The following is a 23,315-nucleotide window of genomic DNA, read 5'->3' as shown; positions in this document are numbered from 1 at the left end:
TTTTGTTTATTATGTACAGGTCACATGGTGCCACCCTGGAAACACAGATAAGTGTAAGATGGTGTGAATGAAGTAGTTTGTGTTTCTGTTTATCTGCATGTGAGTAAAGTCAGAGCCACAGCCTAGGTGTCTTGAATGCAGGTCATTGTACTTTCCAGGAATCGCAGTCAACATTCTCTGAATGTTGTGAAGTTTCATGTTCCAGGGAGCGTTGTTTTTGTACAAGTTCAACGTTGCATTCTTTATTATGCTGGGCATGTGCTTTGGATTTCATTGTAGGTTTTATGGAGGTTTAAACAACGAGCGTGTGTGGAAATGGAGTGTACTTCTATGTACAACTTCATTGTACATAATATAAATGTTATATCATAAATTCACAACTGACCTGTTTAAACAGGATTCATAGTCTCTATTTGTATGTTATAATGTATAAAAATGTTTACTTTAATAGTGCTATACATTGAGACATGTGCATAGTTGGAACCCTGAAACAAAGTTTGGTAATATTGTCACAGCTTCAAAGAACAAGCGATATGAAAATGTGCACTTAATGAAATAATACAAAATGTTTATGTTTCACAGGCTTAAATTTGTGCAACAGTAATGCTTGCTGTGCTATTTCAGCTGTTTTTAATTGACAAGAATACAAAACAATAAACTTTTAAAACTTATAACCTTGTGTGGTTTTAAAGGCATATTTGTCACAGAGGGCAAATCCTCTGTCAAAGCAATCAAGATAAAAGACTGATCTGTTTCCTATGTTAAAGTATGTCATTAATCATCACATGTCAACGGCCTGAGTTCAGAGGTCATCTTACTGAAGCGACCAGTTGTAAGAGAAGGCAAAAAGAGAAGGTCTGCACGTGCATTTTGGCACATACATGTAAAATGAGTTGGGGCGCTCTGTTCAGGATTGGGCTGGCTTAAGCCCGTTCTGGCTGGTCCAACCCTTCTATTTACATACATTATCATGACATCACCTAAAAGGAACTAACCTTCCTGTCACTCAGACAAGTTTGACAGAGTGATGATTGTTGTTTTGTCTGTGTTTTGTATATTTTTATGTAGCTTATGAATCATGTATTTTATCTCAATGGCACAACTGACTAGTTTATAAATATAACTTTTTGTTCATTATATAGAAAAGTATTTCATAAAGTGATAACACAAACAAGAAAAACTAAACAAGCATAAAAACTATATTGATAAGCATTCACTTTACATTGAACCACAATAACATGTGATCCATAGTACATTTCTTATCAAAATATACAATTATTTACATGGCAATTAAGAAATTGTAGTTAGTGTTTTTTATATGTTGGCATAAATTACAAATTGCAAAACAAAGCATTACAATTCATTGGATCTAGCCAGGATTATTTGCAGCGGTGTCTTACAAATGGTGCTCACTAATTGTCCTTCTTGAAAAAGGTGAGCTTTATAACAAACGCGCACAATAAAGCAGCCCTTTCAGCGCATAACGTTTGGCTTCAAAATAATGTTTAGATACAAACATCTCCCTCTAGCGACCATAGTCAAAATCAAAACACAAATGTTTTCTCTTGATCTTGACATTGGCCTCCCTTCAGTCACGCGCGCCTTTGAACCCATGGCAAACGAGCGCCGCAGGGTCAGAGATGATTTTTGTAGACAAAACCCGGAAGTGGGTTAGCATTTTAGTACTTCTGTTTCTCAAATGTTTTTTTTTTTTTAATTTCAAGTTTTATTCTACGACAAAAAACACCACTAATACGTGATTTTAAAGCATTAACGATTAAAGTTGCTAACAATTTGCTACAGGGGATGCATTATGAAGATCTCAGAAACAAATTATGGGCACAATTTCCAACAAGTAGTACAAGAGTATTTCCTTATCAGGAAACATGTTTAAATGTGTTTAATAAAGTTGATTGAGAGACGTAGTGTAGTTCATAAAATTCATAAAAGTTGACCCCGTGGAGGTTCTCTGGTTAGATAAAACGTGTAGGTGTGTAAAAAAACAAGGCTCATTTTATTATTTTTGGCGAAAAAATCCAAAATTCTATGGAGAAATGGGCTTATGGCAATGGAACCAGTGTCCTACTAACTTACGTCATCGGCCTACAAAAATACGTCATTCCTGCGACTCTTAAAAAAACAGTAAAAGGGTCTATAATGTTTATTATGATTTTTTTCAGAAAATGGTAAATAGCGACTAATATGATGTGTAATTAAGCTTTGTACTTTATTTTTCTTTATTTTAAATTAATCTTTTACCAGGAAAAAGATAAAAAATAAAGTAGACATCAAAATGACTGTAGTGTGGTTGTTCTTTAAAGAAAGTCCATGCTATGCTAAATAAATGCACAACAGCAATCCTAACAAAGTCATTGCTACAAGTAACAATAGACAAAGCGCCATTGAATGATCAGGATATGACCTTTGACCAAGTACTGAGGGAATGAGGGCAGCCACTGTCCATTCACCTTTTAGTAAACACAAATTTTGTTATGTAATTTATTTTAAAAACATACAGGACTCTGTACAAAACAGGTATAAAAAGCAGGGAAACTGGTGGTTTATAAATAAAATAAGAATCTTAAGGTAACAAAAATCTTCTAAATATTTAATATTAAACAGTCTTATTGTTTTGAGTTCCAGTCTTATTTAAAACTGTTGGATCTTCTTTCCAAGAACTGTAAATTCACTTTTCAGAGTAAGTGAGAAAGGTGAGAGCTCTTGGAAGGAGAGAGACATATCTGTCATATTGAATAGTGGGGGCTGCGATGGATCTAGTTCCCACCAGTGAAGGGGGAATTAACACACCATCATTTGTGTTCTTAGTTGGCAGTTGGCCCGGTACTGTAACACATACTGCTGGAGCTCAATCAAATAACTGACTGAATAACGGTCACCAAAATAGGAAGACCAACTCATCAAAGCTTCCCCTCCCTCCAAGAATACATCAGGCCATTATGCTTCCTCTTCCTGTTGTCATGGTGACAGCTGTACTGAAAATCCTCTTCAATGACATGACTGATCATGAGATAAACCACTAATACTTTACTTTTGCAATCGTGTGAAATAATTGTAAAAGAGAGGATTGTGTATTTATATACATACTTTTCCCTCATGATAGCTCACTTACTCATTTTCATCATAACAAATAAAAATTTGTACAATGTTGTAACTTACAACAATTTTAAAACGAGACAAATGCTTATTTTAAATGAACATTTATTTTGTATTCTACCCCATGACACATTAGTCCAAATGGCACAAATAGGTCTGGAGTGCAACATAATCATAGACTGCACAGGTATTAGTTGTCAGTGTCACACTCATTGGCTGGTTTGCGTATTATACTGGTTTAAGTCATTGCATTAAGACGGCTTAAAGTGCAGGGTCAGAACCATGGAGATGAGCTTTGTCTGGCCACCTGAGTCAACTATATGAACATAACAACACACGGCTGAAATGGAAACCTGAGCTAGAGAAGTGAGATAAAGCAAAAGATAAAAAATATACAGTAGCCAAACAGCATTTGTGTGATGCATACAGATGCAGGAAGAGAATACACAAAGAATATTTTTGTTGGTGCAACCAATTCAATAGCAGCCAAAAGCTTGCATTGTCCACAGCTTAGGTCCCATTTAGGTTATATAGCTACAGTTGAGACATCACAGACTCTGTCAACATTCAGTCTTCTGACAGGATTGTAACGAAAAAGATCCTAATGCTATTCCTATATGTCTGGCCGGCGTATTGGGGATTGAATAGTGGATCTTCAGCCTTGTCAAACAGCAGCAATCTCTTTACTCCTTCTCACCCACTCATCTAAGTCGGTCTCGGTGGCCCAGAGCGCGTCTTTGCTCTATAAAAAGATCAAAGCGCTGGTTAAAAATAGAAATGAGAGAATGTAGCGAGAAAGTACATAAGTAAAGAGGTGAAACTATCCAACAATCAAAATTACAAAAGCCAAATTATAAACGGGAAACTTTGAGTCTACAAGATTTAAAATTTCCCTGACAAGAGCAAACAAGCCAGTTCAGCAACATTTACATTTACATGTATGCATTTGGTAGACGCTTTTATCTTAAATGACTTACAATGCATTACAAGATATAAATTTTTATCAGTATTTTATTTCCCTGGGTTCGAACCAATGACCTTTTGCGCTGCAAACGAAATGAAAAATTATTTTCATGAACCATAATTTCAAAACTTGTCTATGAAATGTGCATTGATAGTTTTAGGTGAATACAGTACCTGAGAGTTTTCTCTGCGCTGCTATTTCTTCCACTGGGTTGAGAAGCTTTAAACTGGGCCTCCAGTCGGGAATACAAGCCACCTGCTGGCTGGAAACACACAAACACAGACATATCATGATGAAATGCATTGCATTAGAGTAGAAATGAAGTACTATAGTAAAAAATGTAAGCAACAACATTACTAAAAGTTTATGTGATGTTATGTTTATGTGTTGTTTTTTTTTTGAAAGTGAACAAACTTCCACTCGACAAAAAAAGCAAGCGTATGTAAACGTATACAAACAGAGTCTTGAAGCAGTTATTAAAGAGGCTTTATGAGGTTTATCTAAAGCAGGTAAGGTTTGCTATATACCTCTTTTGTATCTTTAAACTTTGTTTGCTCTTGGTCCCCAAAGCGGATTTTAGTGAGATTTCCTATAATCTCCTCCATTCTCCTTTGATCTAGATTGAGTATAAATGTACAGACACATCCATCAAGACCATCATAAATCTATGCTACTTGAAATCTAAAGCTATTTGAAAGTTTTATGTCGAAACCACAGCCACAATCGCCCCTTGTTTATTTTAAAACACTTTAAAAGTTACCATCATAAATCATAAAACAATGCCACGTCTACTATGGCAAGCCGTATTGACTTTAATTCGTTGAGTTCTTGAAATCAACAATTCAATTTTCACTAGTTACAATTTTAATTCTTGATATCAAAAATTAAAATCGTGATGTCAAGAATTAAATTGTTAATATCAAGAATTAACATTAGCCTCTTTCACACAGTAAATCCGGTAAATTACCATGAATTTACCAGAATGAATTTACCAGTAAATACAAAAATGTGCTGTTCACACGCAGTGACGTTCCGTCTTTTTAAGCGGAAGTTACATGTGACGCACAATAAATGTTGTATTTGTAAACAATTCACGTCATTCATGTCCGTATTTTGTTGTTTTCCCGTCTGTGGTAAACGCTGACGGTCGCAAAGTTGCTCGTGACCAAACAACATTGCATTAGGCGATGGCAAACCGAAATTGCATCCAAAGTACTGTTTGCACATAAGGCTTCATGGACGGCATGATAAGGACGTCGGCAATTCGGCGGTAAGCTGTTTTAAACAACTTTGGTGAAGAAATGTGGACGTAAACTTCAGGTGTGCTTGACTTTCAAGCAGTGTGTGTGTGGAAACGTCCGTAAATAGTGCGCGGGTAAACGCGGCATCTGTATTAAAACGTTACGATTGGCCAAAGCTGTCAGCGCGGTCTGACGTCGTCCGTTCGAAATACCGGTAATCTATATTTTTTGTTCACACATAGCACTTTCCGGTAAATTACTGGTAATCTTACAACCTTCCTTACTGGTAAATTGGCAGCACTGATTTACCGGTAAGGTTCTGTTCACACATGACCTATTAACTGCAATTTACCAGTAAATTATCAGTAAAGACTGTATGTGTGAAAGGGACTATTGTTACTAGTGGAAATTTATTTCTTGATATCAACAATTCAATTCTTGATATCAAGAACTGAATTGTTCACATCAAGAATTAAATTGTTGATATCAAGAATTCAATTGTTGATATCAAGAATTAAATTGTTGATATCAAGAATTAAATTGTTCACATCAAGAATTAAATTGTTCACATCAAGAATTAAATTGTTCACATCAAGAATTAAATTGTTCACATCAAGAATTAAATTGTTGATATCAAGAATTAAATTGTTGATATCAAGAATTAAATTGTTGATATCAAGAATTAAATTGTTGATATCAAGAATTAAATTGTTGATATCAAGAATTAAATTGTTGATATCAAGAATTAAATTGTTGATATCAAGAATTAAATTGTTGATATCAAGAATTAAATTGTTGATATCAAGAATTAAATTGTTGATATCAAGAATTAAATTGTTGATATCAAGAATTAAATTGTTGATATCAAGAATTAAATTGTTGATATCAAGAATTAAATTGTTGATATCAAGAATTAAATTGTTGATATCAAGAATTAAATTGTTGATATCAAGAATTAAATTGTTGATATCAAGAATTAAATTGTTGATATCAAGAATTAAATTGTTGATATCAAGAATTAAATTGTTGATATTAAGGACTAACATTGTTATTAGTGGAAATGTAATTGTTGATATCAAGAATTAACATTGTTACTAGTGGAAATGTAATTGTTGATATCAAGAATTAACATTGTTACTAGTAGAAATGTAATTTCTGATATCAAGAATTAAAATTTTAACTTGTGAAAATTGAACTGCTGACATCAAGAACCCAACGAACAAGAGTCAAAACGGCTTGCCATACGGCTACCCCTGTTTGGATTTCACCTCCAGACTTTCAAGGGCTATCAAGTGGTGTTTTAAATCATGACACTTTATATTGTAAAAGCTTCCCTACCAATGTGTAATTGTAAAAGAGGATCTGAATAAATACATTCTTACCCTCCTCTCTCTGAGCGTCTTGATTGTACCTCATGGAGCGAGTGCTATCCCACTTATTCTTCTGGATGCTGACGCTAAAAATGTGAGAAACAGACAAAAGATCTTAGTGTATCATTCAGAGGCTTAGATATCGTTCAAATCACGTGTCATCTTGACTAAGCTGAAGGGCCAACACATAAGCATTAGACAAACAGATCTACAACTGAGGTCACTTCTACAGAAAACAGAAAGTCTTTAGAATCACTCACATGAATGGGGTTGAATCTCGTGAGGGTGCCTTTAAAACAAAAGGACAATAAATGAAGAGTGATCCAAAACAACAAAACCTAACTTAGATATTACATCCTTTGCAGAAAATGTAAGTGGGGCTGCTAGGAATAGCACAGTTAAGTACAGGTATATTGCAACAGGCCCCTTGTTGCCAATGTTATGAAAATTCTGTGACATTGTGATCCTTTCCTAGATACACAGTGAGGAAAATAAGTATTTGAACACCCTGCTATTTTGCAAGTTCTCCCACTTAGAAATCATGGTGGGGTCTGAAATTGTCATCGTAGGTGCATGTCCACTGTGAGAGACAAAATCTAAAAAAAAATCCAGAAATCACAATATATGATTTTTTTTTTACTATTTATTTGTATGATACAGCTGCAAATAAGTATTTGAACACCTGTCTATCAGCTAGAATCCTGCCCCTTAAAGACCTGTAAGTCTGCCTTTAAAATGTATACCTTCACTATATTTATTATCCTACATTAGATGCATCTGTTTGAGGTCGTTAGCTGCATAAAGACACCTGTCCACCCCATACAATCAGTAAGAATCCAACTACTAACATGGCCAAGACCAAAGAGCTGTCCAAAGACACTAGAGACAAAACTGTTCACCTCCACAAGGCTGGAAAGGGCTACGGGGAAATTGCCAAGCAGCTTGGTGAAAAAAGGTCCACTGTTGGAGCAATCATTAGAAAATGGAAGAAGCTAAACATGACTGTCAATCTCCCACGGACTGGGGCTCCATGCAAGATCTCACCTCGTGGGGTTTCGATCCTAAGAAACGTGAGAAATCAGCCCAGAACTACTCGGGAGGAGCTGGTCAATGACCTAAAAAGAACTGGGACCACCATTGTAACTGTTGGTAATACACGAAGACGTCATGGTTTGAAATTATGCATGGGGCGGAAGGTTCCCCTGCTTAAACCAGCACATGTCCAGGCCCGTCTTAAGTTTGCCAATGGCCATTTGGATGATCCAGAGGAGTCATGGGAGAAGTCATGTGGTCAGATGAGACCAACATAGAACTTTTTGGTCATAATTCCACTAAATGTGTTCCCATCCCAAGAACACCAACCCTACTGTGAAGCATGGGGGTGGTAGCATCATGCTTTGGGGGTGTTTTTGTGCACATGGGACAGGGCAACTGCGCTGTATTAAGGAGAGGATGACCGGGGCCATGTATTGCAAGATTTTGGGGAACAAACTCCTTCCCTCAGTTAGAGCATTGAAGATTGGTCGAGGCTTGGTCTTCCAACATGACAATGACCCGAAGCACATAGCCAGGATAACCAAGGAGTGGCTCTGTAAGAAGCATATCAAAGTTCTGGCGTGGCCTAGCCAGTCTCCTCTGTAATTGCAAACAAAGGCTACGGTACCAAATATTAACATAGACTTTCTCAGGTGTTCAAATACTTATTTTTAGCTGTATCATACAAATAATTAATAGTTAAAAAAATCATACATTGTGATTTCTGGATTTTTTTTAGATTATGTCTCTCATAGTGGACATGCACCTACAATAACAATTTCAGACCCCTCCATGATTTCTAAGTGGGAGAACTTGCAAAATAGCAGGGTGTTCAAATACTTATTTTTCTCAATGTAGATTAGGCTCCTCTAATGTCTATGGTAGTCCTTTGCTTTTTAATTACTTTTAAAGTATTATTCATGTTTTTAGCACAAGAGTGCAGCACAAATAGTTTAAATGCCTAACCTCACTAAGCAACACCAATGGAAATAAAAAAAAATGAATTGTTGCACACACCTTCTCTCCAGATTTCTCTTTACGCTGGAAATTTGGAGAGGACACTTGTCTTTTCAAAGGTTTGCCAGATTTTCGTACTTTCTTTGCAGCTGTGTAAATAAAAGTAACAAGCTCCATCAATATGTGCAATTATACATGACTGCCATCTGCTGACCACAAAGAAAAATTGGTCATCATAGAACAGCGTTCACTATCCAGCTGATGTGCAATGTTTTCACCTTGTTTTTTTGAGGTGTCTTCTTCATCACCAACCTCATCCTCTGTGACCTCTGACCCTGTAGTGTACTCCTCATCCTCAGAAAACAGAGACTGTTGGCGCTGCAAAAAGAAAAAACATGAAATGTCTGTGTGAGCGTGTGTACGTTTTTGAATCCTAGCAGGGACGTCAGCCAGAATGCACACAAACGCATGGGGACACGTCACCACACATGTAAATAATATTTAAAAGCATACAGAATTATATTTTTGTATGAATGTAAAATGCAGAAAGTGCTCTGTGAGGGTGATAGTTTGTGTAGGGGGATAGAATAAACAGTTTGAACTGCAATGTTTAAAAACCATTATGTCTATGAAATGTTTCCATGGTGATAATAAACCAGACATATTTGTACCCGCTTAACTGTATTTTGGGAATAAATTGGTACCAAAAAGTAAGCAAAACCTGACAAACCTAAGCAAATCCTCATTTTGGGGATGTCTTCATATGGAAACTTACTATAAAAATAATTTTTTTACACACTATAAACATTTATACACACCCGAGGTGGTAATGCGGCATGCACATAGACAGTTTCAGCAGTAACAACATAAACAAGCGGCTGTCGTGGTCCGCACGTAACTTCCTGTAAACTCCGCTAAGAATAAATAACAACAAAGTTCTTTAAACATAGTTTATTTATATAACAAGCAAAAAACAACACATAGATTACCTAGGAAACCAAAACATTTGTTATTTTCGAAAAGGATTTGTTCAAGAGATCAGTTTAGCAACTAGTCAGACCATAAAAAAAACGAAACCAGAAGTAAAGTTCGGATCCAGACGTGTATCACGTCAGCGCACGTGCGTCTGATGAAACCATCTATACAGTGGCAAGAAAAAGTATGAACCCCTAGGAATAAACTGGTTTTCTACTCTGATTTGCCATAAAATGTGATCTGATGCTAAATTTATTCCTAGGGGGTATACTTTTTCTTGCTACTGTATAAAGGAACATGTCCATGCAAGTGATACAGACCATATTAACGTTTAAAAACACAATCAGCCCATCTTATAGACCGTTTTATTGGACGCACGTGTGCTGTCGCGGTTACACGTCTGGGCAGAACCCAACTTCCGGTCTCCGTCTGTCTAATGGTCTGACCAGTAGCCAAACTGAACCCTGGAACAAATGCCTCGTCGAAAATAACCACTTTCCTAAAGACTAGACAGCAATCATAGATTACCGCTATGTGAAGGGAGGTTTGGCAGCCGATCTGTAGTTAAATGGACACTCAAATTTTTTTTGAAAATATGCCCACTTTCCAGCTCCCCTAGAGTTAAACATTTGATTTTTACCTTTTTGGAATCCATTCAGCCGACCTCCAGGTCTGGCGCCACCACTTTTAGCATAGCTTAGCATAATCCATTAAATTTGATTAGACTATTAGCATCGCACAAAAAAAATAACCAAAGAGTTTGGATATTACAGGACTTTGTTGCTGTAACACGGCTGCAGCAAGCATAGTGATATTACGCACTGCCCAAAAATAGTCCCCTGCCGCTTAAGCTATGTTTTGAACACTTTTTGTTTATTTTGCTTATTATCAGAAATAAACTACTCTAAAGTGACTCTGTTGTTATTTGTGAGTTTACTGAAAGTTAAGTTTGTTCCACAAAGTCGTGTATGTTGTTATGCTACAGATGAAAACGTCTATATAACTTATACAGTAAGTTTATAGAACAATAGGGGGTGGTTTCCCGGACAGTGTTTATCCTAGTCCCAGATTAAAATGCATGTTTGAGCTGCATTGATTTAAAAACATCTTGTACTGACACATCTGTATATTAGTGCCATTGTTTTATCTCAAGATGCACACCTGTATTGTATTTTTGTAAGGTTTGTTTGTAAAAACTTAAATGTTTTAATATAACTAAGGCCTCGTCCTGGATTAATCTAAACCCTGTCTAGCAAACTGCCAATTTAAGTCTATGGAATGAGCTAATTTTTGTGTGTGTCTGTGTGAAAATTATGTTTCGCTTGATTTACTTGATTCTTACCAGTTGTAGACTCCAGTTTTTTAACAGCGAAAACTGCAAAAGGGAAAACGTAGTAGTGTGAAAATGTCATTAAGTTTGGACAAATTGAAATGAGCCAATAAACTGCTGCATTCACCATGATGTGAAAATCATGTAAAGAAACTAAATACTGATGTTATGTTAGACATGATCAGTCAAGTTTAAATGTGGCAAAAAATTCCAAGAAATCGGGCAAACAAACAATTAAACAAAGAGATAAAAACTACAACATAATATTAATTTAATAAAGAAACTTGATATGCTCACAGATGTGCGTTCCCCTGTTCTGTGAAGCACTCCTGGATCTAACATTATATCACTTGGCACACATTCACTGCCTACAGAAGAGCCTTCAGGACTCCTGCAAAACAACACAAATTAAAGCACAACACATGGTCAACAAGACCACACCCACACTTGGCAATGGTTTAAATAATTCAAATACATTACATTGATTAGTGTTTGATTAACATAGACTTTGATTAAATGAGTATGTCTTGAAGGATGTTTCTGTATTCTGACCTCACACACACAGCGTCCCTGTGCAGCAGCAGGTCATTCAGTATTCTGGTCTGGGTTGAGTTTACATTGTGTTTGCCGCAGTCTTCACCATCTCCTACACTAACAATGTGGTCTCTTATTTTACAGCCCTGTACCAAAACAAAGACATGCACACGTGCAGAATAGTGAGACAGAATAGTGAGAGTTCAAGGGTCATATGAATTAATGAGAACATATTTTAAAGCAAAATAACAAACCTTGGGCATGGAAGAAGGGTCGAATCGCATGACTCTCTGGTTGCAGCAGGAGTAAACACCTATGCCGTGCCATTTAAGATCTGCCCCAATACCAGGATAAACAACCGCTTCTGGGTGGTACTTACATTGGCCTAACTCTATACAAAGGAAAGCCTGGCAAAGGAATACAATGTGCACTTTTCTAATACTTTTATTTTGTATATATTTAAATAAATACAATTAAAGAAACATTTGTTATTTTACAATAAGATTTATTATTTTGAATATGCAAATTTGTGACACTGATAAAATTAACTTCTTTCTTAGACTCCCTTTAAATTTAAAGGACCCGTGTGTTTACCTGTTTACAGCGTGAGCATGTTAGATAGTTGATGGTGCCCCAGATTCTCCAATAGACCAGAACCCATGACTTTAATTCTTCATAAAGCCCAATCACATATTCATGTACGTCCCAGGCCTTATGTCTGAAAAGACACAACACAGCAAGCCAGAGAGAATGCATGCTTTATTACAGGGATAAGTACAGATGTGTGTAAACAGTGTAGGTTAAAACTTCAAGACAGGAATCACAACATGATCTAATTGAAGAACTTGTATGTACGTTTTAATATATCTGTTGTGTATAACTTTAAAAAGAGTATGAGAGAGTGTACAATATAACCTGCTGTGACAGAATATAATATTTCCTCGGGCATCTATGTTGATTTTGTTTGGAACACAAGGAATTTTTTTCTCCGTTTCTTTGGTCAGAAGCTTAAGGCAAAGGCCACATCTGGAAAAAAAGGAACCACAATGGTATATTATAGTGATGCACCGATGTATCGGCCGCCGATATTTATCGGCCGATTTTTGATGAATTTGAAACCATCGGCATATCGGCAATAGCACGAGAAAGGTCGATACAGGAACTATATTTTATGGCGTAATAGCACTTTTGGGAGTACTTCGACTCGCCTGAAAAGTCCGCTCCCCTTCTCCCTCTCATAATGGGAGAGGGAGGGTGTTACTGCACCGAGTCGAAGTACTCCCAAAAGTGCTATTACGGCATAAAATGTAGCTCCTCTTTTAAATCCGCTTAGAAAAGCGCTACGTTTTATTTTGTACCACCAAACTTGCTCGTATAACTACTCGTCTTAAATAGGAAAAACGTTGATGTGTTTGGTCACTTCTAACTTTATCTCTAATTGGTACCATTGAATGAATGGGGCTAAGCTAAATGCTATCGAAGCGTCGCAGCGCGCTCCAGCGCTTACGTGCACGCACACAGATGATAGAGGGATGTATCAACAATTCTTAGTTAAGGTAATAACATATTTTAATATTGAAAATGAGTAGACTATTCCTTTAAAACTGCCACTTTGTATGTGTGAGCAAAAATGTATTCTTTTGGGTGCTAAATGGCAGTGCCGTTGTTGGATAGTGCAGATTTAGGGGTGGTATTACTCCCTTCTGACAACACAAGGGGAGCCAAATTTCAATGACCTATTTAAGCAATATCGCTTGAGTAGGAGTGTGATATAGCTCTATATCATCACGGCTGTGATTAGGCCAGAGGCACGAGGCCGTAGGCCGAGTGCCGGAGGCAATCACAGCCGTGATGATATAGAGCTATATCACACGACTACGAGAGCGATATTGCTTTTATACAACAGTTCGACGGCACACGTTTGAAAAACGAAAACTAGAAAACAACAACGGAGTTATTTTAAAAGCCTCTTTGTTTGAGAACTACTTCTTCCGCCACGGATTTGAGGGCGGCCAGAATGACAGGTAAAACTTTCGGCTGCTTTGAAGCTCATAACAACTCAATGGACGGAAAAGCCGTTACTTTATATTACCGTTTCTTGGTCACAAAGTGTAGTTTTAAGATTAGTTCAGTCGAGAATGTATATGTATTATATTTAAATCTGCAGTCGATTAGTAAAGATAGCGCCTGTTTGAATGTTTGCTTAGTGAGATTCGGTACGAATGAGAACCAAAGCAAGAGCGGACATCAGTGTTCACTCGCCCCGCTGACCACCGCCCTCTCTGGGCTACATCTCTGACAGAGATACCCTGGCTCTCATGTTGGCCTTGTTTGTTTATGATCGTCAAAATGAGATCAAATCAGCAGTATTTGGTGTCATGATCAAACTATTACTTGTTTTTTATTCATATTTAGTGTCTTTTGTGTTGTTATTGTTTTGGCGCGAGGTAAAAGTGAATAAAACTATACTTGTATAACGTTACTATTGCTTTCTCATTTATTCTTAACGTGATACGAGCACTCGATTATTATTATTAAACTTTGTTCTTGTCAGTACTATATAAAACGTTTTTTTATAAGTGTCAGAAAGATGTTTTTGCATGCTGCTTATAAATATACCAGTGGCGATATCTCATAACATGTTTTAATAGTCACGTCACGATAAAGTAAATGATCAATGTCCACATTTAAAAGCTGCGGTGCTTACCTGCAGTTCCACGGTGTTTTCGCGTTCTGAGAAGAGATAATAGGTCCTGAAAAAAACGAGTGTTTATATTCCTCTTTCCAAGTGTTAATCGTCCACACAATGTGACAAGACATTTCTCCCATTAAGTTTAACGTAACATCCAAGAGCGCTGATCTTTGACGGAATAATAACTTCCGATTGGGGATTCACAGACTGATTTATGAGCTAGTAAAATAATGAGACACACGGAGAGTGATTCAAAACAGGGCGTCTTCTTCTTCTTCTTTTCGTTTAATGGCTGCTCACTCCTTGGGAGTATTACTGCCACCTACTGTATACCTTGCGCATATGTGTAATGGATCAGGGCGTCTGTTTTTTTCCATTCAGAGATGAGCCTGCTTAGGACCTCCATTTACTAGGTGGCGGAATGATACGAAAGGTGAAGCGGTTACAGTGCCGTTATCAGCACAATATCGCATAGCTCTTAGCCAATCAGATTCGAGAACCAGAAAGAACTGTTGTATAATTTTTTTTACATGCTTGCAGAGAATGGTTTAACAGAACTAAGTTAATGGGTTAATCTAGGTTGATAGAAGCACTGGGGACCCAATTATAGCACTTAAACATGGAAAAGTCAGATTTTCATGATATGTCCCCATTAAGTAAAAAAAACAACTCGTACTGTATGCACACTGTCATTCATCCAATTCTTCAAAAAAGGATGTGGCATTTAATAGACCCTGCCAACAAACATGGTCTGAGGCTGGGATTAAGCAGATTTGAAGCTAAAGTATCTGATGAAAGTATAATTATTGATGGTTGCATTTAGCGGCTTTTGCATCTGAACTCTTCACTTGAACAAACAGAAGTGACCAGTCAGTATGGTGCATGTCAGTATATAATACATCATGCATTTACAGCTTCAGCTGCAATACAACAGTCCCTCACCTATACAGAGTAGATGCGTTTTGAGGGGAATCGTGATTTTGATAATCAGGGTCAAACAATCTCTCTATCTTCTTCTGAAACAGTTTGCTGGTGAATAAAGAAAGTGACATCAATAAAAGACTGCATAATGAAATGTATTTATGTTATCCCTAATCTGTGGAACTGAAGAAACAATAGTTATTTTCAAATGTATTCAAAAAATATTTTAAAGGTGCATTGTGTATGCAATATAATATACATAACTATATTATCAGTTGTGTGTAAAGACCTTACATAATGAACTGTATTGTTTTCATTACTGTAGAATTGAAACTATTAATCTGTTCTCACCTTTTGAATTTGTCTTTTTTATCCTTAATGTCGTCTGCTTCATTGTGGCTGAACAGATCAGCGATGCGTCCGGTCAGATTGTTGTTGATGCAGCTCATATTGCATGGAGTTGCTATAATGGCATTCATATGTTTGTTGCAAAACTGGATACACTCCTCAACCTTCCGATCCACAAAACATATTAAATACATCATAACTGGATTGATTTCAATAAGTGCATCATTAATAAACAAACATGCTGTTTCTTTACACTGCTCAGACAAACCAGAACTATCACAAGTGTCAAACTGTGTAATAAAAATAACATAATTATTGGTAATTTTAGAAAATATTTTTAACAGATCATTGACCATTGAAATTACCATGTAAAGTTCATCAGTATTAGTTTGGGCAGTGCATAGAATTGTTTAAATAGAAAACACAAAAATGATGAAACAGCCATCATGCATCATGCTTTTAACGTGCACTACCATCTAAACATCATCCAGCTCAGAGCACTTTTACTGCGTCACCCAAAACACTGTTAACCCTCACATCACTTACTAAAATTTCCATCTTCAAGAACTCGGAGGAGATCAGGATTGAGATGACATTGCTGTGCTCTGCAACCAAACACCACATAACATAACCGACAACATCACAAACAGCGAAACATCAAACTCACAGCCAACGCACGATCACTTGAAACACCGTCCACAACTTAAACAACATGTAGCCATATCAGAATACAGACGTTACACAAGACTTCAGATGGTATTTTTGATAATAGAAAAACAGTATTAAAGCGCAACAGAAAGCGCACAAAAATCTAAAATAAAATTACCCAGTTTGGGTTTGTCGATGTGATTTCCTTGCGGATGTTCGGTTTCGTGACTCTTGACGTAGTTCATGAGCCAGTCAAAGATCTGGACATCACAGTGGACGGATATGTCCACTTCGTCCCAGCGCTGAGGGTCCACAGACAGGTACTCTTCAAAGTAACGCATCTCTCGCACCAAGAGGTTTCTTGGACACATAAAGTCCTGCTTTAGATTCTTTGCTTCATCACATACATGAATTACCATGTTGGGACTGTGTAAGAGGAAACAGAGACAAAGTTACCAAGGATTTGGTATATTTAATGAATTTAAGAGTTTGGAGACTTCATATAAAATACAATGTAATCCAAATGTATACAGTTGGAATTTGTACAGTATGAATTTGTCTAACCTATTATTCCCTTCCATCTTCTCAACTTTGTCTGCAGGATCTGCATCCTCTTTTTCTACACTGGCTCCTCGGGCAGTAGGCACCACAGTAAGGCCTGATCATGATAAAGCACTCAGTGTATATATATCAATGGTCCCAGATACACATTTACTGAAGGACTGGGCATTTTTGCCTAAACCCCATCCCCAATGACTCACCTGACACTGAAAGAGTGCTCTGACTGGACTGTGGTTCTCCTGTCGCTCCAGTGTTGTCCAATAAGTTTGATCTGATATAGGAGTTAAAAGGTTCTGGTGGAGAGCTCACTGCTCCGATCAGCGGGTTACATTGGTCATCAACTTGATGGAAACCGCCTGTAGTTTTCAGCTCTTCAAATCTCTGTGCGCACTGTAAAAATATAAGAGGATAAGCCAAATCTGTCAAAACATTTGCTGAGGAAGCTCAAAATATTTAAAGGTAGGGTATCACATTTTGAAAAATGCTAACGGTAGCCGACTACCAATGAAATCACGATCCCACCCTCCATTCAAATCGCCATCCAAAGTCAAGCCTCTTTCAAAATACATGAACACGCACATATCAAGACGGTCACATCTCATGTCTCATTGACCAGTGAGAAAACCTTGCAGCACATAAATAACCAACATAAACAACTACATCAGAATTAGTTAAAGCACACTTTCGGTTGTGTAGACGTAGTAACTATATCGTTACGCTAATCCGTAAACAAACACAAATTTCATAAGCACAACACAATGTTTCATCCAAGAAGAATATCTGAATCCATCTCAATACAAACATATAGCGTACCTACCTTACCAAAATAAACAGTGCAACAACCCTTTCAGACCCTTTGCCTCCTGCAGCTGTTTGCATCTCGTGGTAAAGCAGTAAAGTTACTGATGTTAATTTGGGTTTTTACTGTTGTTGTTATAAAACATGTATTTCGTTTTGTGGCTCCTGTGCATGTTGCAGAAATTTGCCATTCTCCCTCTGTTTACAGATGGGAGGTGAGGGCACATGAACGCGCCGATGACGTATGGTGTCTGCGTGAACAGGCTGCGCAGTGGCATTCAAATTACGCTTACGGATGAGGGACAAAAAAGGCAACTTCTTTTTGAACCAAGATCTATATGGACTACCGGCACATCCGGGAACTTGACTGTTAATTTCGTCACCGCCCCTTTTCGGGGGATAAAAAAGCAGCGCTTCCATTGGCTTCCATTCAAAATAGCGGAACAAAGCAACGTTTTTACACAGCCGGCAGGCGTAAATAACTTATGAAATCACTCAGATTAAACATGTCGAGTATTTATCTGTCCATCCTGCCTGCCATAGAGCGCGAAAGATACATTAACACATTTAATTTGGTCAACATAAAAACATGTCCCCCACATTCTCACAGCGTCAAACCTGTGCAACAACGCCATCCAGTGATTGCTGTAAATATCGCTAAGCCAGTTAGTTGTATGGCTGGACGGAAAAGTTCACTCATTACTCTAAATATAAAGACATAATAAATAAATACGAAGTAACTTTCAAATACGAAATAAAATCATTCACTTGCTTCCCTGTTGACTCGATGAGGTACGAGTAAATGTCCGGGTAAGACACCTCTGGCCAATAGGGAGCGTTGTTACACAAATTTGATGCTGGGAGAATGAAAGAGACATGTTTCTACACTGACCAAACTAAATATGCCAATGCATCCTCCACGCTCCATGGCAGGCAGGGCGGACAGATAATTACTCGACATGTTTGATCTGAGTGATTTCATAAGTTATTTACGCCTGCCGGCTGTGTACGAACGTTGCTTTGTTCCGCTATTTTGAATGGAAGTCAATGGAACGTCTAGTGTGATTTCCCCCAAAAGTGGGCGTGAACCTGTTCAGAGACATTCTATGACGTTGCGCCGGTTGTGCGTATGGTTGATTGAAAATATTTTGGTCCTACGCCTTTCACAGATGACATAAATTTCTACAAATACATTTTAACAACTTAACATAGTGATTGCTATATGAGTAGACTACTAACCAGCATAACTAAAAATGTTTCTGGATCAAATGAGATACCCTGCCTTTAACCTATATTTTAAATGTATACTTATTAAACCATTTTTTGAACAGTGTAAGAAAGTACTCAAAAACAGTCCTCAGTTGTGATAAGGCAGGTTAAAAGCAGCCTCTGACTAATATTCTTTATTTAAATAAATGTAGCTTTATTACAGGCATACTTCACCCCAACATTAAAATTAGCCCATATTTTACTCAACCTCAAGCCATCCTAGCTGTATATGACTTTCACAGTCAGAGTCAATATAAATAATACCTTGCTCTTTACAGCTCTATAATGCCACCCCTGCTGAAAAAACAGCATCAAACCAGCATGGACCAGCATGGGAATTATGCTGGTCTATGCTGGTTTGATGCTGGTGGTCACCAGCATACCAGCACCAAAACACAACATATGCTGGTCTTACTGGTATGACCAGCATGGGATGCTGGTGCTAATGCTGGTTCGGTGCTGGTTTAGCTGGTACTAGTGCTGGTTTAGCCGGTGCTAATGCTGGTGCTGGTTTGGTACTGGTTTAGCTGGTGTTCACTAGCAAACCAGCACCAAAACACAACATATGCTGGTCTTGCTGGTATGCGGGTTTTTCAGCAGGGATTGGATAGTGCCCCATTTTAAATCTCCAAAAAGTACAGCACCCATCAAAAACTAATCCATACAGTTAGTCAATGTCTTCCAAAGTCAAGAGATGGGTTTTTGTACGGCTTTAGTTTGAAATATAAATGATGCCACTTCGCCCCAGAAGAAATTTAATAACAGTATGGATTTGTTTTTTGATAGATGAATGTTATCCCTTTTCAACATATAATGACACCTCTCCATTCTCTTCGTTTGGGTGACTCCTCTCCCGGGGGCTCATGGGCTAGTAAAATTTCCATCAAATGCACACTTCAAAATCTTGCCAGTCATTTGGGTACTTTTCCTCTACTGGTTATCGAATACCATACATAGCAGGGATGGGCAACTTCGGTCCTGGACGGCATGGTGTCCTGCAGTTTAGCTCCAACTTGCCTCAGCACACCTGCCTAAAGTTTCTAGTATGCCTAGTAAGACCTTAATTGGCTGCTTCAGGTGTGTTTAATTATGGTTGGAGCTAAACTCTGCAGGACACCGGCCCTCCAGGACCAAAGTTGCCCATCCCTGATATATAGTATGGAAAGCGGTTTCGGATGCAGCATGTGTTGGGCTGAAAGATGAAAGTCATTTACACCCAAGATGGCTTGAGGGCGAGTAAAACATGGGTTAATTATTATTTTGGTTATACCACGGGCCTGTTGAATGCTTTATTCTGATTGGTTAAAAAATGTTTTACGGATATTGATTATTTTTCGGTAAAACACACACCTAACCTGTGAAATGTCTTAAAATAACCACCAGAGCAATATTTGTGGTAACCGTGGTATAAGCGGAATAATTGACTCCTTTGTGCCGCATTACCACCTTGGGTGTGCATTATCATTTTGAATAATTCAACAGCCTGTCATCAATTATTCCTTATGTAAACTATTCCTTAAGGCAGCAGGTGACCACAATATGACTTCATTTTCATAAATGTACCATACTTACATACTCACTAGCATCTTTATCTCCATTATTTATAACATGTAATACAAATATCATATAATGTTTGGAATTCTACATAATATGGATACAGCATGGTACATCAGTTCAGCAAATTTTGTTACTTTGCAAAAAACAACAACAACATTTGTCTCTCTTACCTCTTGAGGTGTGAACCCTGGGACTAACTTGGCAACATTCTCCCAGTTGATTGGCTGAGGCGTTGCCCATAGTGAGCTCAAGACCATATCCAGGACCAGGAGGTTGTTGTCATATGGGAAGTTATTATTAACAGAGCAAACACGATTCATTTCTGTGTTACAGAGAGAAAATCATCCTCTTATTTAGAAAAACTAGCATACTTTATAAAAAAACAAAGCCTTAACAAAATAAACCCACTTCCTACTGCCTCTTATTTACAAAAAAGGGACCGTTTTAAAAACTGATAGTTTTTTCATGCCTGGTAATGTAGGCTATAAAGCTTGTTAATAACATAAACCAACAACGTTGAGAAAATACAACTTTAGTTCGGTAGCCTATGTTGGGTAAAGATGCTTAGCTTGCAATGACAGCTTTAATTGCAAATCACGGTACTGCCGCAGTCCACATTTTTGTCGCATCCTCTGAAGGGAAAGCTAAGCTAACACACACACAGTCCCATCACATAATTACCCTCTTCCAAAATGATGGCCTGTTTCTGGTACTGAAGGTCTTCTTTCATTCCAGCTGAGCGGTGCTGATAACAAACTGGATCTAAACAGCATCAACGGTAAAGTTCACTTCCACACAGCGTATAGTAATAATAAAAGCAAATGCTTATCATTTACAAGCCTGATCGAAACTTTGGTGTGCATGACTTTGCAGACTCGTATTCCTCTTCTCGCTTCTTGTTAAAATATCAAATGTATGGAAAATAGTGGTGCGGCATGTACAATCACCGGTCTGGCCATGACGATGCGCTGCAGTCTCTTAAATCACTGCTGTCTGAATGCTGACATCTAATGGGCGGCAAGAGCTCAGTCAACGCTAAAAAAAAACCTTGACAAAAAGAAAACTGACAGAAATGCTGAAGGCCGATTCAGGACAGAGGATTATCTCCACGTTTCCTGCTCTCTCGTTGTGCTGCGCTCTGTATTTCCGGTGCCGCACTGCAGCAGGTGACTGACAGCGTCCTCGTTGCCTAGCAACAGCAGCAACGTTACATTTGATTTATGAGTTTATCCCTTTTATTAATTTTGGGCCCAAATTAACCTGTGCAGTGAGCATAACCAAGATAACGACTTTCTTAAAGAAAAACAGTGTCGCACTATAGATATTTTAACAGGTTGAGTGTTATTATTTGCAAAAACCATCAATGGACATTCAATAACTATTGACTAGATTATAACTCTACAGAAGCCGAATATGTATTTATTCTTTTACAACCCCAAAACAGAAAAAGCTGGGACACAGCAGAAACCGTAAGCAAAAAAGGAATGGAACAATCCACAAATCTCATAAACTTATGTTTTGTTCACGGTAGAATGTAGATAGCAAATCAAATGTTGAGACTGATGCGTTTTGAGATGTCATGCCGGGTGTTGGCTCATTTTGGATTTCATGAGAGCCACACATTCCAAAAAAAGTTGGGACAGGCAGCAACAAGAGACCAGAAAATTTAAATGTACATATAAGGAACAGCTGGAGGAGGACCAATGTTTAGGAATAGGAATGTTGTCCCATTCTTGTCTAATACAGACTTCTAGTTGGTCAACTGTCTTAGGTCTTCTTTGTCGCATCTTCCTCTTTATGATGCACCAAATGTTTTCTATGGGTGAAAGATCTGGACTGCAGGCTGGCCATTTCAGTACTCAGATCCTTCTTCTATGCAGTCTTGATGTTGTAATTGATGCAGTATGTGGTCTGGCATTGTCATGTTGGAAAATGCAAGGTCTTGCCTGAAAGAGATGACGTCTGAATGGGATCATATGTATCTAGAACTTGGATAAACCTTTCAGCATTGATGGTGCCTTTCCAGATGTGTAAGCTGCCCATGCCACACGCACTCATGCAACCCCAAACCATCATAGATGCAGGCTTCTGAAAAGATCGCTAATAACAACTTGGGTTGTCCTTGTCCTCTTTAGTCCTGATGAAATGGCATCCCAGTTTTTCAAAAAGAACTTCAAATTTTGATTTGTTGGACCACAGAACAGTTTTCCACTTTGCCAAAGTCCATTTTAAATGAGCCTTGCCCAGGGAAAACGCCTGTGCTTCTGGATCATGTTTAGATATGGCTTCTTTTTTGACCTATAGAGTTTTAGCTGGCAACAGCGAATGACACGGTGAATTGTGTTCACTGACAATGTTTTCTGGAAGTATTCCAGAGCCCATGTTGTGATATCCATTACAGTAGCATTCCTGTATGTGATGCAGTGCTGTCTTAGGGCCCGAAGATCACGGGCATCTGGTATGGTTTTCCGGTCTTGACCCTTACGCACAGAGATTGTTCCAGATTCTCTGAATCTTTGAATGATATTATGCACTGTAGATGATGATAACTTCAATCTCATTGCAATTTTTCTCTGAGAAACTCAGAAAACTATTTTTCGCCGCAGTATTGGGGGAATTGGTGATTCTCTGCCCATCTTGACCTCTGAGAGACACTGCCACTCTGAGAGGCTCTTTTTATACCCAATCATGTTGCCAATTGACCTAATAAGTTGCAAATTGGTCTTTCAACTGTTCCTTATATGTACATTTAAATTTTTTGTCCTCTTATTGCTACCTGTCCCAACTTTTTTTGGAATGTGTAGCTCTCATGAAATCCAAAATGAGGCAACACTCGGCATGACACCTCAAAATATCTTACTTGCAACATTTGATATGTTATCTATATTCTACTGTGAATAAAATGCAAGTTCATGAGATCTGTAAACTACTCCACTCCTCCTCTACTCACAATTTCCACAGTGTCCCAACTTTTTCTGTTTTGGGGTTGTAGATAAAAAAT

General features: G+C 37.9%; 1 protein-coding gene across 2 annotated transcripts; it reads right to left on the bottom strand.

The window, feature by feature from the left end:
- Positions 1 to 3,202: 3,202 nt before the first annotated feature.
- sanbr (SANT and BTB domain regulator of CSR) lies at positions 3,203 to 21,503 on the bottom strand. 2 transcript variants are annotated; one of them, XM_055172245.2, is made up of 22 exons: positions 21,151 to 21,503; positions 20,996 to 21,076; positions 20,485 to 20,636; positions 16,891 to 17,080; positions 16,694 to 16,787; positions 16,308 to 16,555; positions 16,028 to 16,086; positions 15,485 to 15,645; positions 15,155 to 15,241; positions 12,436 to 12,546; positions 12,115 to 12,238; positions 11,775 to 11,927; positions 11,539 to 11,666; positions 11,284 to 11,377; positions 10,999 to 11,031; positions 8,960 to 9,059; positions 8,742 to 8,830; positions 6,950 to 6,978; positions 6,702 to 6,775; positions 4,606 to 4,694; positions 4,252 to 4,340; positions 3,203 to 3,856 (listed from the first exon to the last, which is right to left on the bottom strand). In XM_055172245.2, exons 2-22 carry the CDS (start codon positions 21,042 to 21,044, stop codon positions 3,820 to 3,822), a joined length of 2,190 nt encoding a protein of 729 aa, XP_055028220.2. In that variant the 5' UTR covers positions 21,045 to 21,076; positions 21,151 to 21,503; the 3' UTR covers positions 3,203 to 3,819. The 2 variants fall into 2 exon arrangements, with proteins under 2 accessions (XP_055028220.2, XP_055028221.2); XM_055172246.2 differs by having other exon boundaries at positions 21,262 to 21,503.
- Positions 21,504 to 23,315: the final 1,812 nt, after the last annotated feature.

The sequence above is a fragment of the Misgurnus anguillicaudatus genome, chromosome 7, assembly GCF_027580225.2.
Source record: "Misgurnus anguillicaudatus chromosome 7, ASM2758022v2, whole genome shotgun sequence".
In the NCBI taxonomy this organism is placed as follows: domain Eukaryota; kingdom Metazoa; phylum Chordata; class Actinopteri; order Cypriniformes; family Cobitidae; genus Misgurnus; species Misgurnus anguillicaudatus.
The sequence above is the reverse complement of the archived record's forward strand: the minus strand, read 5'-3'. Positions and strand labels throughout refer to the sequence as shown.